General features: G+C 43.7%; 1 protein-coding gene and 1 long non-coding RNA gene across 4 annotated transcripts in view; both read left to right on the forward strand.

Annotated features, from left to right (window-relative positions):
• The window catches only part of slc12a1 (solute carrier family 12 member 1), a gene marked incomplete at its 5' end in the record, with an annotated part of 48,018 nt that overhangs the window by 26,316 nt on the left and 3,618 nt on the right, over positions 1 to 18,084 (forward strand). For 2 of the 3 annotated variants that reach the window (XM_042343080.1, XM_042343079.1), the window contains 10 exon segments: positions 638 to 793; positions 2,527 to 2,626; positions 2,990 to 3,101; positions 3,817 to 3,957; positions 4,875 to 4,981; positions 6,213 to 6,295; positions 11,540 to 11,695; positions 13,697 to 13,813; positions 14,104 to 14,215; positions 15,338 to 15,424. In XM_042343080.1, coding sequence (XP_042199014.1) covers positions 638 to 793; positions 2,527 to 2,626; positions 2,990 to 3,101; positions 3,817 to 3,957; positions 4,875 to 4,981; positions 6,213 to 6,295; positions 11,540 to 11,695; positions 13,697 to 13,813; positions 14,104 to 14,215; positions 15,338 to 15,424 — 1,171 coding nt within the window. 3 annotated transcript variants of the gene reach the window in all.
• LOC121850588 lies at positions 3,990 to 4,666 on the forward strand. The gene is made up of 3 exons (XR_006085672.1): positions 3,990 to 4,014; positions 4,201 to 4,270; positions 4,623 to 4,666. It is a non-coding gene; the product is annotated as an uncharacterized LOC121850588 (long non-coding RNA).

Consider the following 18,084-nt stretch of genomic DNA (forward strand, 5'->3'; position numbering starts at 1 on the left):
ACCCCACTCCCCCGCGCTCTCCTCATAGCCCTGATCAACCCCACTCCCCCCCGCGCTCTCCCCATAGCTCTGCAAACTTGTCCTCCCCAAATAATTATCTGCTTCTCTCTTAAAAGCCGTTATGGAATCGGTTCCCACCGGCCTTTCAGGCAATGCATTCCAGATCCCAACAACTCGCTGTGTGAAAACATTTCTCCTCACCTCTCCTCTGTTTCTTTTAACAACTATTTTAAATGGTTCCTCGGGTTACCGACCCACCCGCCAGTGGGAATAGTTTCTCCTTGTTCACCCTATCGAATCCCCTCATCATTTTGAAAACTTCTATTAACCTCTTAACCTTCTCTGCTCCAAGGAGAATAATCCCAGCTTCTCTGCCTCTCCTGATAACTGAAGTCCCTCATTCCTGGTACCATCCTGGTCAATCTCCTCTGCACCCTCTCCAATGCCTTGACATCCTTCCCAAAGTGTGGGGCCCAGAAGTGAGCACAGTCTCGAGCTGAGGCCTAACCATTATTCTGCATTTTTTTATTGATTGTTTAGTTCAGCTCAATTTTGGATGCATATTTTTATATTTGTGATGTTTCTAAGACCTCTGATTTTAAAATGTAAATGCTTTCTATAACTGATGTTTTAACAGGGTGGCGACCAGCATTTAAATTTTACAACATGTGGGTATCGCTGTTTGGAGCTGTCTTGTGCTGTGCTGTGATGTTTGTTATTAACTGGTGGGCAGCTGTAATCACAGTTGCAATTGTACTCTTCCTTTATATATATGTGACTTACAAGAAACCTGGTAAGAGATTTTGCTTCTCCCTTCAAATTACAGAATAATCAGAATTTTAATGTCATGTTCATAGGTCCCTGTATTTGTTTAATGTAAATCCTGTTAAAACTAAACAGTAACATGTTTTTCAGTTTCAAAGATTGAAACGAGATAACAAATTATTATTAGAATAATAATCCTTCCTCACATTCAGTCCCTAGCCAAGACTGATTTTCTTTATCGTGGCCACAGTGCCTGCCCTTGCCCTACCTGTAATAATAATATTCCTGACCTTTAGTATAGGCCTTTCATGTCGGGAGGACATTTCAAAACACTTCATAGGTTATATAAATTGCAATGACCATGTGTTTTGTCGGCAAATGTGGCAGCCAATTTGCGCACAGCAATGTCCCAGTAAAAGAACTGAATTGCCAATTTATTTGGAGGATTGTTGGCCAGGACACTGAGCGAAACTCCCTCTCTTTTCAAATAGTGCCATGAGATCTTTAATGGCCCCCTGAACAGACAGACAGGACCTCGGTTTAAAGTCTAGCTTGAAAGACGGCACCTCCAACAAAGCAGCCCCAGCACTGCATTAGAGTGACAGCTTAGCTCAGCGGGGACCAACCTTTTGGCTGACGTGCACCTGATACCCTATTTGAGAAAGGTCCGCAGGCCATATAAGCAACATTTACGCAGCGCCTTAGCTCGATACTGCTGGCTGGGCACCTGAGATGGAGGTGGAAGCCGAGGGAGGTGGGATGGGGAGGGGGAACAGATGACTAAAAGCGCGGTCAAAGGGTTAGGTGTTAATGTGCTCTGAAAGAGGGGAGGGGACAAGTTGGAGTGACTCCATGAATGGAGCTCCAGAGAGCGGGGGCAAATGGCGATGGTGGGGCAGATGGTGTGGGGGAGGACATGAAGGAAGCCTACCTCTGACAATGACTATCATCTCCACCTCTCTCCCTGTTCTCTGTTGCTGCTCCCCTAACCTCTGAAACTCCTTGAGTCAACCCCTCCACTTTTCTCTCTTTATATTTAAATCCCACCTTAAGACTTTAATCTTCATATGAAAAGGTAGGTTTTTAGGTGGGTTTTTAAAACAGATAGATATGGATCAAGACAGATAAAGGTAAGGTATTCCAGAGGTTTAGACTCAGCCATTGATGATGGCACGGAGAAGGCGAGGGAAACTCAGGAGGCCCGAATATGCCAAATTGAGGGGCCGAGCACAAGTGCGTTGAACCCCACCACTGTACCGTGCTCTGAGGCCCTGTCCTGCGTGAAAGATGCTATATAAATGCAAGTTATTATTGCTTGGTCCTGACCCTGTCCTTGTGAAGCACTCTGAGACATTATCCAACATGAAGAGCACTAAAAAAAATTGAAGTTATTTTTTAGAATATTCATATTAAATTTTATGTACCTAAGTTTTTTTTCCCTCCTGCCCCCTTGCCCCAAAATCTCTTAGTCTCACAAAAAAATATATTTGATTCCTGTGCCAAGAGATTGTGTTGCAGCTAGTTTTCCTCCCTAGATTATCTGCCAACGACGGTCTAACTGCCCTGTGTGGATAGCTGTGAGTGAATATTAACTGTAATTTTAACTGCAGTCGAGCACTTTAGTGTCAGTAATAGGCTTCAGTTCCATACTTCATTTAATAAGTTATAATTTACTATTAAAAAAAAGCTCAGTTGCAATCTGATACTGTAAGAGTATCATTGCTTCAGATTGTGCTTACTTTACAATACTCTATTTGACAGAGGTGAATTGGGGATCTTCAGCACAGGCCATGTCTTATGTCACTGCGCTTCAAGATGCCCTTTCATTGACTGGGGTGAATGATCATATTAAGAACTTCAGGTATGTCGAAGGTAGACATCGGAGAGAAAGACTTAAAAACTCTCTGAAGAAGTTGAATTCAGCTTAATTTCAAATAACAATGATTTTTTTTTACAGCCTTTTGTAAACTTAATATGGTACTATTTGTTATTTTTTCATAATAATTTTTCAGAATGTCCTTTGATCAGATTTGGACAGTAATAACATTTGGATAGCATTGAAAAATGAAACAAAAATAACTTTATGTAAAAAAAAGTTCTCTAGAACGATACTAATCAAGTTGCAAGAATTTGTATCCCAGAAAATCTTCAGGATCATTTTCAGAAATATTTATAAATTCATGAACCTTACCTGGAAAAGTAATTACTGTAATTTTTCTTTTAGGCCACAGTGCATCGTATTGACGGGATCACCTGTGTCCAGACCAGCTTTATTGGATTTGACACTTTCTTTTACCAAGAATTTTAGTCTGTGCATATGTAGTCAAGTATTTATGGTAATTATATTACAAATGTGCATAACAATTTTGAGCAATTGGAAACATTTTACCTGAATCCAGATTTACTTAGTATGTATATGCAGTATCTTGGATACTTGGTACAATCCGGGGAATTTTAAAATAATTTATAGAAAAAAAATGGTTTCAAAATGACATGTATTTGGGCTGAATGGCCTGTTTCTGTGCCATATCACTCATAGCTATGTAATTGATTTCCTGAAATATACAAAAATATTATAGTTCACATGTGTATTACATAGAAGGGTATGGCCATCAGCTCAAGTCCTCTGTGCTGGAGTTTATTCTCCCCAGGAACCCCTACCACTCTTAAGGCCCTCCACGGCCTTGCTCCTTACCTCTGTGACCTGCCAGCCCAATGTCAACCTGTCCGCTCCCTCCGCTTAGCAGGCTCCGGCCTGCCCCACCATCGGTGGTTGGCTTTCATCCTCTCTGCCACCACCCTTTGGAACTCCATCCCACAGTCTTACTCCCTCCCTCGCCTCCTTCTAGGCATGTCTCAAGACCCTCATCTTCGACCGTGCCTTTGGCCACCCTCTTACCCATACCCTGCCTGCCCACCACCGCCTGATCCCAACCCCCTGATCGGGTCCAAATTCCTAACTGTCCAGTGCCTTAGCACATTGTCCCGACGGCAAAGGCACTATACAAATGTATTTTGTTATACACTTGTTTCCCTGTGTTTTCTGTTCAGGGTTCACAGAAGCAAACTGTAAGTGAAATTAACATGAGCATGGAGAAATATCAGAACTGGCTGGCAAAGCACAAAAAGAAAGCCTTCTATGCTGCGGTGGCAGGAGACAACCTACGCGATGGAGTAAAGAGTTTACTTCAGGTTATTCAGCCCTAATATAAAGTCAGCAAGTCAGGCAGCATCTATTGAGAGAGGAAAGTGAGTTAACTTTTCAGGTCAATAACACTTTCCTCTCTCCGTAGTTGCTGTCTGACCTGCTGAGTGTTAAATAATAATAATAATTCTTGCATTTGATATAGTGCTTTTCACGTCTTCTCGACATCTCAAAGTGCTTCACAGAATAGACTGTAAAGTGATTCCCAGTGATTTCTGTTTTTATTTCAGATTTCTGCAGTATTTTGCCTTTTATTACTCAGCCCTGTCTCTTGCTGTGACCTCAAATCCTGAAGGCACTGTGGGTATTGCACTCAACACTTAACTATAAAATCTAATTATATCTTGCCTCCCTTGTATTGTGTAATATGTTGAAAATAAGTGGAATCGGGAGTATTTTTATACTCACTAAAGTGAAGCAATGGATTTCATTAAACTCAGTAAATTCCCTGTGAAGAGATAGAACTGTACTAATTGGCAAAAAAGCAGCAAATCATTTAATAATTTGAAGGTTTGACTTAATTTTGGATATTTTTAACCTGTTTTGTAAAGAAGAAGTTTTGATTTAAAAATTCTCTGAAGTAGTTGAATTCAGGTTAATTTCAAATAACAATGGTCTTTTTTTTTAATCTTCTTTGTGTTTCTTGTTGAAGTTTGAGTGTTCTTTGTGCAGGAACCTCCTAAACAGAATGGAGAAGATTGGGATTCAATGTGATATGACTATATCAAAATTTAATATGAAGATATTGGGCTTTCAGATCAACTGTGCAATAAAATAACTTTATGTCACGAAAAAGGCAAAAAAATCAGGCAGGAGACTTATTGATGGAATATGCCAAACTATTTAAACAATCGTTACCGGAAACATATCCAATTAAACAAACATCTTTCTATTATTTCTTTAGGCTTCTGGATTGGGTCGAATGAAGCCCAATACTCTAGTGATTGGATACAAAAAAGATTGGCGTAATACCAGTCCTCAGGATGTTGAGACTTACATTGGCATTTTACAGTAAGTGCTTTTTACTGTTTGATTTAGGGTTATTTGACATTTGGAGGCAGACATTTAGTTTACTAAAAATATGGCAAGATCAGGTCTTCATTTTTTCACTATATTTTTCATGGTGAACAAATCATATAAAATTCATCTCTGACGAAAACTATTGTTTAGATATAATAAAAGGAGAGGAAATTAGTGGGGGGGGGACTTCTGTTCAAAGTACTTCTAGAAGAAAAAGGCTGCTTGATCCCTAAGAAGCACAGAACAGACTTTTTATTTTCATTCTGCAGCTGTTCCACTCTTCCAGGGCTACAGTTGTGGGATAACCAGTTGTGTCTTAATTAATGTAGGTACTCTGACATAGGACATAAGAAATGTTAGATTGAAAAAAAGACCAAAGTCCATTTAGTTCTCCTTCCACTTTCCTGGCGGTCGGATGCACATATGTCTTGAACTACCTATGTACTGTATCACATGGTTCTGGAAATAATAATAATAATAATCCTTGCACTTGATATAGCGCTTTTCACATCTTCTTGACGTCTCAAAGCGCTTCACATAAGATTGTAAAGTGAATTGACTGTATATTTGTGGACGAAATGCGGCAGCCAATTGCACACAGCAGTGTCCCACAAACAGTTGTGGATTGAAATTACCAATTTATTATTTTCTTGAGGGATTATTATCAGGTGTGTGGAGTAAGGAAACTTGCCCAACGTTTCACCCTGCCGGGAATTGAATCCAGTTCTCTCGATTGCGAGGCAAGTGCTCTAACCACTGAGCTACAGGACTCCACTATTCCACCTCAGGAAATGGGGATGTTTCCTCTGGTACTCCACTTTCTTGGGAGTCAGTTGGCTCCAGATTAGTTCCCAGGGAAGTTTCAAAGCACCTGTGTTAAATGGAGTTGCCTCAGTACCCACTTGGCTCCTCCCTGTAACACATCAGTAAAGAAGCCTCAGCTGAGCAGGTGGGTCACGAGGAACAGAGGAAAACATGGATTCCACATTCAGGTCAAATACAATTTTGTAGCTAGGAGTAATTTGTGGAGAAAGAATTGGCCTAGTTTGTTTGCTCCTCTTTTAATAAGAAACTTAATTACTGTAATTTTATTTCTGTAAAATTACTATTTACATTTGAAAAAATGCAAAATATTATGAGCTAAATTAATTTAAACTGTGAGATTGAAATGTATCCATGTATGTGTTTTGAGATATAACTGACTTACCATTTTTGCTTCCAGCGATGCGTTTGATTTTGAATATGGTTTGCTTATATTCAGAATTAGCCAAGGGTTTGACATCTCTCACATACTTCAGATGCAAGGTAAGATCGACAATTGCAGTTGCACTAATCAGTAAGTTGTGGTAGCAAAGAAATGTTAAATAAAACATCACTATTTTAAGTGATGGCACTCTATAAATGTAATTTTGTTGTTGTTGTTGTGATGCTCACAGTCAACATAACCAGAAAACTCTTGCTCCATATTCATTATTTAACCGGCAGGAAATCCCTTAGTCTCATTGGGAAACATAACTGTCCCTTTAAAACTTAAATCAGATGATCTTTCAGGTGCCAACTGACTGAAGTAACTGGTGTCTCGTCTTTCACAACTAAGTTAATGCTTTATGACCAGAAATTCCATGTTGTCTCTTCTTTTGCCCAGCCGGGTGTTTGACACATGTGGAAACCCATCAACATGCATTCCAAATCAAGCTAAGATATCCATGCATCCCACCTACACGTGGAAATCCCAGAGATAGATTGCTGGACTGTCTCTCCCTGGACGGACGCATCCTGTTTACCTAATTCCAGAAAGTATTAGGCGCAGGTTGGCAAGAGCCAAGACTTGGGGGCCCAAAGTATGTGCTGGGGTAATTGCTGGAGTCTAAACAGCTAACCCCGCTTGTCATTGATATCGTTACCTGTCAAGTTTTCCTGCTGCTTGTCCAGCTAGGACCATCCTAACTGTTAGGGCTTTGCTTTGGCTTTCAGGGTAAATAGGAGCTGAGTGGGAAGATTTCCAGCCCCCAGTGACTGTTCTGCCCTTCCAGGTCCTGCTGATGAGCCAGGCCGGGCTGTGCTGTCATCAGCAGTGCCCTAGAACACTGCGGACCCACCTGGCTCAGGAACCGGAATAAAGACCGCCACAGAGTGCTGGCGCGATTTTTACATTCTGTTCCCAAGTTCAGCTCCAAAGAGACCCTGCTTATCCCCTACCCCGAAGGAGGATAGCACCAGTGGAGTCCTGTAGCTCAGTGGTTAGAGCACTCATCTTGCAAGCGAGAGACCTGGGTTTGATTCCCGGCATGGCGAAATTTTGGCAAATTTCCTTGCTCTAAAACGCCTCTGTTTACCTGGCAGTAAGTAGGAACCCAGTTGTTAGTTGATTGGTGGATCGCTTTCTGAGGGTAATAGTCCCTTCAAAATAATAACAATTTGGTCACCAGTCCATGACTGTTTGTGGGGCTACTCCTTGAAGAAAAACAAGCATGACCAGACCAAACTCTCTCCTTTTTACCTACTGGCTTGATAAATCGTCCTTTTCTTCTTTATCTCCTTTTTATTTTACCTTACCTGCCTGCTCCCTCTGCTTTTCGGGCCCCTGTTCTGCTGTCCCCACCATCAACGGTTGGGCCATCAGTCTTTTTATCCCTACCCTCTGGAACTTTATCCCGGAATCCCTTTGCCTCGCCTCCTCCCTTGTCTCCTTCAAGGCTCATCTCAAGACCTTCCTCTTTCACCGTGCCTTCAGTCATCATCCCACCTCATCCTGCATGCCTTTCACCCGTCTTAACTCCAACCACTAGCTCAAGTGCAAACCCTTGACTGTCCAGCATCTTAGAATGTCCTCCCAAAATGAAAGTTGATGTATAAATGCAATTTGTTGCTTGTTTTTGTTAGTTGTATTTTCCAACTGATCCATTTTGGTGCATTGTGTTTATTTTGCCCTGTTCCCTGGGTATAGACTTGCCCTGCGTGCGCTGCATAATGTTCTTAAGGGATTTATCCTCCTCAACAACAACAACAAGATTCCATTTATAGAGCGCCTTTCACGTCGGGAGGACGTCCCAAGGCGCTGCACAGTTGGGTCAGGATCCGAGCATTGGGGAAATGGTCAGTGTGAGGGGAGGGGAGGGAGGGAGCGAGGAGGGGAAAATGGTCAGGGTGAGGGGAGGGAAGGGAGGGAGCAAGGAGGGGGGAAATGGTCAGGGTGAGGGGAGGGAGGGAGTGAGGAGGGAGTAGAGAGTCGAGAGGGGAGCTGAAGGCTGAAGGTCAAAGAGAAAGGTCTTGAGACCGGCCTTGAAGGAGGAAAGGGAGGAAGCGGCGAAGGCACTGGGGGATGGAGTTCCAGAGCCTCGGGGCTGAGAGGCTGAAGGCCCGGCCACCGATAGTAGGGCGGTTGGGGTGGGGGATGTGGAGCAGACCGGAGCCAGAGGAACGGAGGGTACGGGCAGGTAGGTAGGGGGATAGTAGGTCAGAGAGGTAGGAGGGAGTTGAGGCCGTGAATGGCCTTGTAGGTGAGGATGAGGATCTTGAATTCGATCCTCTGGGGGATGGGGAGCCAGTGGAGGCGAGCGATGGTGAGGGTGAGGGCGATGGTGAGGGTGAGGGTGGGAGTGATGTGGGCGCGGTGTCTGCTGTGGGACAGTACACGAGCTGCAGAGTTCTGAATGACCTGCAGTGTGGAGGGAGGGCCGGGAAGGCCGACGAGGAGAGAGTTCCCATAGTCCAGCCTTGAGCTGATAAAGGTGTGGACCAGAGTTTCAGCCGCGTGAGGGGTGAGGTAGTGCCGTAGTCTGCGATGTTCCGGAGGTGATGGAAGGCGGTGCCAGTTGTGGTGCGGATATGAGGGAGAAAGGACAGCTCAGGGTCGAACAGAACCCCGAGGTTCCTGATGGCTTTGAGAGGTGGAGAGTGCGGTTTGGAGCTGATGCTGTCAGCGCCTGAGGTGCGGAGGCGCTGACGTGAGCCAATCAGGAGGGCCTCAGTTTTGCGCACGTTGAGCTGAAGAAAGTTGTCTCTCGTCCAGGACTCAATGTCGGACAGACAGCTGTCAGGACATCGGGGGTCGTGGAGTTGAGGGTAGAGGAGGAAAGGTAGAGTTGGGTGTCATCCGTATACATGTGGGAGTTAACTCCATCCTCAACTGATTTGTGCTTGAGTAATGCCCCCTGGTCAATGCCTCCAGCTCAGCCCTCAGATCAGAGAATTATATAGCACAGAAGGAGGCCATTCGGCCCACCATATCTGTGCTGCTCTTTGAAAAGAGCTTCCAAATCAACCCACTCCCCCACGCTCTCCCCATAGCCCTGATCAACCCCACTCCCCCGCTCTCTCCCCATAGCCCTGATCAACCCCACTCCCCCGCGCTCTCCCCATAGCCCTGATCAACCCCACTCCCCCGCACTCTCCCCATAGCCCTGATCAACCCCACTCCCCTGGACTCTCCCCATAGCCCTGATCAACCCCACTCCCCCGCACTCTCCCCATAGCCCTGATCAACCCCACTCCCCCGCTCTCTCCCCATAGCCCTGATCAACCCTACTCCCCCGCGCTCTCCCCATAGCCCTGATCAACCCCACTCCCCCGCACTCTCCCCATAGCCCTGATCAACACCACTCCCCTGGACTCTCCCCATAGCCCTGATCAACCCCACTCCCCCGCACTCTCCCCATAGCCCTGATCAACCCCACTCCCCTGCACTCTCCCCATAGCCCTGATCAACCCCACTCCCCCGCGCTCTCCCCATAGCCCTGATCAACCCCACTCCCCTGCACTCTCCCCATAGCCCTGATCAACCCCACTCCCCCGCGCTCTCCCCATAGCCCTGATCAACCCCACTCCCCTGCACTCTCCCCATAGCTCTGCAAACTTGTCCTCTCCAAATAATTAGCTGCTCTCTTAAAAGTTGTTATCGAATCGGCTTCCACCAGCCTTTCAGGCAATGCATTCCAGATCCCAACAACTCGTTGGGGAAAAAATCTCCTCACCTCCCCTCAGTTTCTTTTAACAACTATTTTAGTTGTTGATATTAGGAGTTAATATTTAGATCCCTGTAGTTTACCCACCTAAAGTTGTACACTGGAGGCTGGTTACGTGCTGGTGCTATTTCCCAAGGCAAACTGAAGATTATGGAGCTGTAGATTCACTGTCCCCTAATGGATCAACTACTTCCATTGAATAGTGACTGGGTCACTGAAGAGAATTGCTCCTTGTGGCACACTGAGTCAGGAACCAGTCATGAATCACATTTACACAGTGACTCTCACACTTGGGCATTCCCAGTTTATGTTGGGCTGATTAGATGTCCTTTATCAGTATTTCCTTCTTTTTCTCACATCCACTACTAATATTATGACAAGTCGTTCTCCCTGCTTTGGCCTGGTGGTCTTGTAGCAAACCCTAAATATTACTCTAGCCCTTTGCCCGTTGAGCACATATAACAGAGGATTTCTTACCATGATTGATCCTGAGATGTTGGCTTAACTACCTTAACAGCCCAGAAGCTGCTGCAGTCTCACCCGGGGATCTTCTGTGCTGCATCCGCCATCTTGAACACTGGGTCAACTGGTGGGACATGATGGTGGGCTCCCTCTAGTGTGGAACCATGGTTGTACACAGCTCGAGAGAAGATATCGAGTGTTTTGATTGAAAGATAAAAGGGGCACCAGTCCCAATTGTTGCTTCTTATTGGCACCTCGGGACACCAACCTTTGCCTGGACTCTGTCCTTAAGGACCGTACAGAGAATAGGCGAAGGGCACTCTGGTCATGCTTTGTCTTTCTTCAAGGTCCCAATGGAGGTCAATGTGTATATGAGATCTGTGTGGAAACAATTCTTCTTTGTGGGTCTGAGCGCCTGGGGTGCTGTGGAGTCAGCTTCACAGCAGGCATGTCTATTTGCCAAGACCCCTCATACAAGGACTTGGTTTAAGCAACTGGTGAGGACTAAGCCTGGTAATGGTATTGGACCTTAAGAACATCATGGCAGCTGGCACGTCATAAGGTCCTATAAAAGTCCTTCCACCACAATAAAATGCAGATGCCCACCAGATAGCTAATAGGGAAACTCTGAGCCTTGCACTGGAAGAAGTTATATGAATTCCAACGTCTGTTCATACGTCCAGCGGCTGGAATCCACCTTGATTGGCCTGCAGAGAAATAAGCAGCTGCTGCTTAAGCTCCGTACCTCCAATTTGTGGGATCATCACTCAATGGGAAGAGATCTGTGTCCGAATTGCGGACAGGAAGATGGTGGCAAAGCTCTCACGCATTTCATGCTGAGTTGAGTTGATCACCAGGCAGCTCGCAGGCAGCCTGGTACCTACGTTTCAATCTGCACTTGTTTGATGTCAAATGACCAACTAAGTCACTATTCTGCAGGGATAAGCAAGCTCTCCTTGGAGTTGAACTGGCTCCAAGGTAGCATGTGAGGGAAGACCAGTCACTGGGGGCAGGGACATTTCCCACTCAGCTCCCAATAACCCTGCAAGCCAAAGTCCTGAAGGTCGTTTTATTTATGACTTGACTGCAACTAATGTGAAACTTTTTTTGACTTATTCTGTAGAAGAATTATTGAAGAAGGAGCAAGAAACATTGGCATTAAAAGCTGCTAGTGGAGAAGAACCTGAGGACAGAAAACAAGGAATTTGTTCACTTAAATTCATAAACAAAGCTGTCAAGTTCAATACCAATACTACGCCACCAGCAAATGCACAGCAAGGTAATAAATACTGATCAACATTAATCCTGGCCAAGACCCTTGTTTTCACTTTCTGTATACAGTGCACATTACCCATCCACTTTTCTCACCAAATGTCACTGGTGAACATTTATTCAAGCCTGTGTTACCTCCTGTCAAGACTTTTTAAATGCACTTCTCACTGCTCTTCCTAGCTCCACCATCTCTAAGTTCCAATTAATGCAGAACTCTGTCACCTGCATTCTCACCAAGCCCCGCATGCGTATTGGCCTAGACCTCGCCAGGCTTCGCTGTCTCCTAACGGATTGACTTTACCGTCCTCACCCTCACTTATAATCCCTTCACTCTCCTTACCTCTATGATCTTCTCTTCTTCCTTTTACCCGCTGCTCAGCTAACTCGAGCCTGCTCACGCCCCACTCCCTCTGCGTGACCATCGTTGGCCAAGTCTTCAGCTTATGCACCTCTAACCTGTGGAACTCCCACCCTCTACCTCTTTGTCTCACCCACTCTCTAACTATCTTTATATCCACCTTCAACCACATGTATGGTCACCACCCGTTTCCCCTCTCTCCCTTCTCTCTTGCTTTGAATCTGCCCTGTCATTGCAAAGCGCTCCGAGAGTTTACTCTATGTGAAGACCATTATATAACTGCAAGTTGTTGTAATTCATATTTTTTTTAAAAACTGCAACTGAGACACAAAGTTGGAATTGCTTTAAAATGTAGTGACTGTTTGTAGGTGGTTTGGTGGCCAGTTTGTATACAAGAATTTCACACAAATAAATAATCACAATCCTTTCACGGGAGGATGTCTCAAAGCGTGTCACAGGATTTTATTGTAAAATGTCGTGAAATGTAGTGACTGTATTTTATAGGAACACAGCAGTCAATTTGTGCACAGCAATGTCCCACACAGCCATAAAGTAAACAATCAGTTTTATCTGGAACACCATGAGGAAAGTCCCTCCTTGCTTTGAACAGTACCATGGGATCTTTAACTTTAACTTAGAACTCTGCAGTGTCTGCACAAAATGTTGATGTGAGGTTTGGACCAACTTTCTAATGCAATGCTTTCAACTGTGCCAAGCTAAGGCCTAGAGATGTCTTAGTGGGATTCTGAGGCTATAGTAAATACTGATCTAACTGTTGATAGAGTTTGACTTGAATTGGTATTTACAGAGATCCGAATGCAAGGCTGGTAAAGTTTAAAACTGCTTTCACCTAAAGTAACAAGTGATAATTAGTGTCTTAAGTAAAGTTCAACTTTTTACTAAAGTTCGTAGTTATAAATGTTAGAAATATTCATCTCTCCGTGTTAGCCTGGCTCAGTGGTGGCTCTCTCACCTCAGAGACAGAATGTTTGTGGCTTCAAGCCCCTCATCTAACCCTAACCCTAATGGAACTCATATCGTCTAAACTGACAACTAGAACAACTTGCATTCCAGACCCTAACAACAGAGTAAAAAAATTTCCCTCATCTCCCCTCTGGTTCTTTTGCCAATTATCTTAAATCTAAGTGCCCTGGTTACCGACCTACCCGCCAGAGAAAACAGTTTCTCCCTATCTATTGTATCAAAACCCTTCATAATTTTGAACACCTCTATTAAATCTCCCCTTAACCTTCTTGGCTCTTAGGAGAACAATCCCAACTTCTCTAGTCTTTCCACATAACTAAATTTATATATCCCATCAATTTATAATTATTCCAATAATTAGGGTAGTGAATAAACTGAATGATGTTATTTTTAAATCAAACGCGCTAGGACGCTATCCTGTGTGAGGGGCGCTATACAAATGCAAGTAGTAGTAGTACAAGTTTTAGTTAAGTTACAGTCTTATTCATAGAGCTCTCACACTGAGTACACTGCCCAAATACACTGCATTCACCGGCGAAATGTAGTCACTACTCTTTATAGTAAACCTTGTGAAGCACTTTGAGACATCCTCCCAATGGGAAAGGTGCTACATAAAATGTAAAGATTATTATTGATATTCAATAAAATAACTTGTTTCATATGCAGACTTCAGTGTTGGAGCTGCTGGTGACTATAATTGTCGCCTTCTGGAAGCAAGTATTCAATTCCAAAAGAATCAAGGCAAAGGCACAATAGATGTATGGTGGCTGTTTGATGATGGAGGTATGAGACATTATTCTTCAATGCTCTATGTTTTAATATAATGACAAGAATTTGGATTAAACTTTTTTTTAAATGCTATATTTGAAGATTTTAAGAAAAATATCTGCAGTGTGCATTAATTTCCATTTGAGAATCCTAATAATTTAAAACTTCAAAATGTATCATTGTCTGCATTCTATATAGAAGTTCTACTCATCGATCTTAGTCAGTATTAGAAAAGAGAAATGCTAGGAATGAATCCTGTAAATTGTGATTGCAGTAATTAATCTTTATTTTATTATCACCAATAGGTTTGACTGTACTTGTTCCTTATCTCTTAACTACAAGGAAAAAGTGGTGTGACTGCAAGTTGCGTATCTTTGTTGGTGGAAACATAAATAGTATTGATGAGGAAAAACGAGCGTAAGAACCTTGTCTTTCTGTAGAACCATAGAACTTTACAGACAGAAGGAGGCCATTCAGACCAGTGTTGCTCTTTGAAAGAGCAATCCATCCACCCCATAACCCTGTAAATTACTCCTTTTTAGACATCTGTCTGGCACATTGAAATTATCTGTACTTTAGATCGTGTTGATATTGATGGTAAATACTTCTGAAACACAAAACAACTATCTCTGTTTCTGGAAACATTTTTTGATCAACTAAGTGTCTGACATGCGGAAACCCATTGTGATGCTTAAGAGCCTCTATATGAGACTGAGAGTTCCACGTATGAATACCCCTACACATGGAAATTTCCCTATGTGTGAAGCAGAATGCCTCTCTCCCTGGAGGTATGCACCCTTTCCTACCAAATTCCAGAGAAGACTGGGGGCCCTGGGGCATGGGGTAATTGGTGGAGTTTAAGCATCTAAAACCGCATGGCTTTCCATTGAGAGCTCTGCCTGCTTTTCCAGGTAGGACCATCTTACCTGTCAGCAATTGGCTTGTAGCGTTAACAGAAGCTGAGTTGGAAGAATCCCTGCCCCCCTGTTACCGGTTTGCCCTTCCAAGTCCTGCCCAAGTCCTGCTATTATCAGCAGTGTTCTGTCCTGCTAATCCACCTTGCTCAGCAACTCCCAGACAGCCACAGAGGGTTGATGATTCTGACATTCTGTTGTGAATCATCTTGGAATAAATTCAGCTCCAAGAAGACCCTGCTAAGAAGATAAGAAGATAAACTGCAATCTGCTTTCTAGTGAGATCATTTTGCTTTTAAAATTTGCAGCCAATTTAGATAAAACTACAGGAGTAAGGTCAGCAATGTTAACGTCTATAATAATAATAACCCTTGCATTTGATATAGCGCTTTTCACGTCTTCTTGACGTCTCAAAGCCCTTCACAGAATATGCTGTAAAATGAATTGATTGTATGTTTGTGGACGAAATGCGGCAGCCAATTGCGCACAGCAATGTCCCAGAAACAGTCGTGGATTGAAAACAATCAATTTTATTATTGTTTTGTTTTGGGGGGATTATTATTAGGCGTGTGAAGTAAGGAAACTTGCCCAAGGTTTATTTATTTTATACTTTTTGTTCCTCTAGAATGGCTGCACTTTTAGGGAAATTCAGAATTCAGTATGCAGACATCAAGGTCATTGGAGACATCAACACAAAACCAAGCAAGGAGAGGTACAGAGTCTTCCAACATCAACAACATGCAGAAGGCAGACATAAAAATAAATTATTCCTATGCTTGTCAATCTTTTCATAGATTATTTTTTTGGCCAGCTGGGTGTCTAACACATGTAGAAACTCATCACCATGCTTAAGAGTCTCCAAACCTAACTGAGAGTTCCATGTATCCCACATGGAAATTCCTGTATGTCTGGAATGGAATCCGCACTCTCTCCCTGGAGGGACGCATACTGCTTACCTAATTCCAGAGAATATTAAGCGTAGGTCTACAGGAACCAAGGCTTGGGGACCCCAGAGTGTGCCTTGGGGTAACTGCTGGAATTTAGCCAGCTAAAACTATATATCTTAACATTAAGCACCATCTGGTAGGCTTTCCCGCTTCTTGACCAGCTCGGACCACTGTACTGGTTTGGGCTTCAGTTTGTAGGGTTAACAGGAGCTGAGTGAGAAGATGCCCAACTGCACGGTGTGTGATTTGGGTTTGTGCCTGAACTCCCTCAGTGACTGGGGGAGATTACACTTTGTTGCATGTGATACAGGAACACACAATTCGGGATGGGAGTAAGTGCTGCTGTCACAAAAAGCCAAGCCCTTCACAACAGACCATTTAAATTTCTATTGTTCAGATCTCTTTGAATGTTCAGTGTTTTTATTTCAGTGAAGTATCTTTCTGAATGTTCTCCAGCTGGTGATGGGAGTTATAGATTCTGTGGGGTGTTTGCTGATGGGAATATGGATTAGAATCATAGAATTATATAGCACAGAAGGAGACCATTCAGGCCATTGTGTCCGTGCCGGCTCTTTGAAATACGGTTGTCCAAATTTTTTCCTCCGCAAATATCTTATCTACTCCCTGAAAGTTGTTATTGAATCGGCTTCCACCAGTCTTTCAGGCAACGCTTTCCAGATCCCAACAACTCACTGTATGAAAACATTTCTCCTCCCCTCCGTTTCTTTTAACAACTATTTTAAATGGTTCCTCGGGTTACCGACCCACCCGCCAGTGGGAATAGTTTCTCCTTGTTCACCCTATCGAATCCCCTCATCATCTCTATTAAGTCTCCTCTTAACCTTCTCTGCTCCAAGGAGAATAATCCCAGCTTCTCTGCCTCTCCTGATAACTGAAGCCCCTCATTCCTGGTACCATCCTGGTCAATCTCCTCTGCACCCTCTCCAATGCCTTGACATCCTTCCTAAAGTGTGGGGCCCAGAACTGAGCACAGTCTCGAGCTGAGGCCTAACCGGTGTTTATAAAGGTTCATCATAACTTCCTGACTTGTGTATTCTATGCCCCTATTTATAAAGCCCAGTATCCCGGATGCTTTATTAACAGCTCTATCTGCCTGTCCGGCCACCGTCAAAGATTTTCTATATGACCCCCAGGTCTCTCTGTTCCTTTAAGATTGTCCCATCAGCTTATATCGCCTCTCCTCATTCTTCCTCCAAAAATGCATCACTTCTCATGCATTTCTCCACATTAAACTTCATCTGCCCCGTGTCTGCCCATGTTACCAGTCTGTCTGTGTCCATTTGCCGTCTGTTACTATCCTCCTCACTGTTTACTACTTTTCCAGCTTAGTATCATCTGCAAACTTGGAGATTGTACTCCCTGTACCCAAGTCCAGGTCATTTATACAGATCACAAACAGCAGTGGTCCCAATACTGACCCCGGGGGACACCACTGCACATTTCCCTCCAGTCAGGAACACAACCGTTCACCACCACTCTCTGCTTCCTGTCTCCCAGACAGTTCTGTATCCGCTGCCACTGTCCCTTTAATACCGTTGGCTTCTATTTAGCTAACAAGTCTCTTATGTGACACTTTATCAAAAGCCTTTGAAAATCCATATAAACTACATGAACTGCACTACCTTCATCCACCCTCTCCGTTACTGAATCAAAAAACTCTATCAGGTTTGTTATACATGATTTGCCTTTAACAAAGCCGTGTTGACTGTCCTTAACCCATATTTTTCTAAGTGAAAATTTATTTTGTCCTGGATTATAGTCTCTGGGTGTTACTACTGATGTTAGGCTGACTGACCTGTAGTTCCCGGGTTTATCCTTCTGCCCCTTTTTGTACAGGGAGTAACATTTGCAACCCTGAAGTCCTCTGGCACAACCCCAGTGTCCAAGGAGGATTGAAAGATTGTGGCCAGAGCCTCCGCTATTGCCACCCTTACTTCCCTCAGTAACCTAGAATGCATCCCGTCCGGACCGGGGGACGTGTCTACCTTGAGCACTGACAATCTGTTTTAGTACCTCCCCTCAGTTTATTATTATCCAATTTCTCTACCCTCTCCTCCGATACTGTGGCATTGGCTCCATCCTCTTCTTTTGTGAAAACAGATGCAAAGTCATCATTCGGTACGTGAGCCCTCTGCCTCCATAAGACGATTTCCTCTTTGGTCCCTAATCAGCCCCACTCTACCTTTGACTAACCTTTTATTCTTTATATGCTTATAGAATCCCTTTTATGTTACCCACTAATCTTCTCATACAATCTCTTTGCCCCTCTTATTTCCTTTTTCAGTTTTCCCCTGTACTTTCCATTTTCTATTTGATTATCTTCTGTATTTTAGACCCGACATTTATCATAAACCTCCTTTTTCTCTTTTATTTTAATCCTAATTTCCTTATTCACCCAGGGAGG

The sequence above is a fragment of the Callorhinchus milii genome, unplaced genomic scaffold, assembly GCF_018977255.1.
Source record: "Callorhinchus milii isolate IMCB2004 unplaced genomic scaffold, IMCB_Cmil_1.0 Scaffold22, whole genome shotgun sequence".
NCBI classification, from domain to species: Eukaryota; Metazoa; Chordata; class Chondrichthyes; order Chimaeriformes; family Callorhinchidae; genus Callorhinchus; species Callorhinchus milii.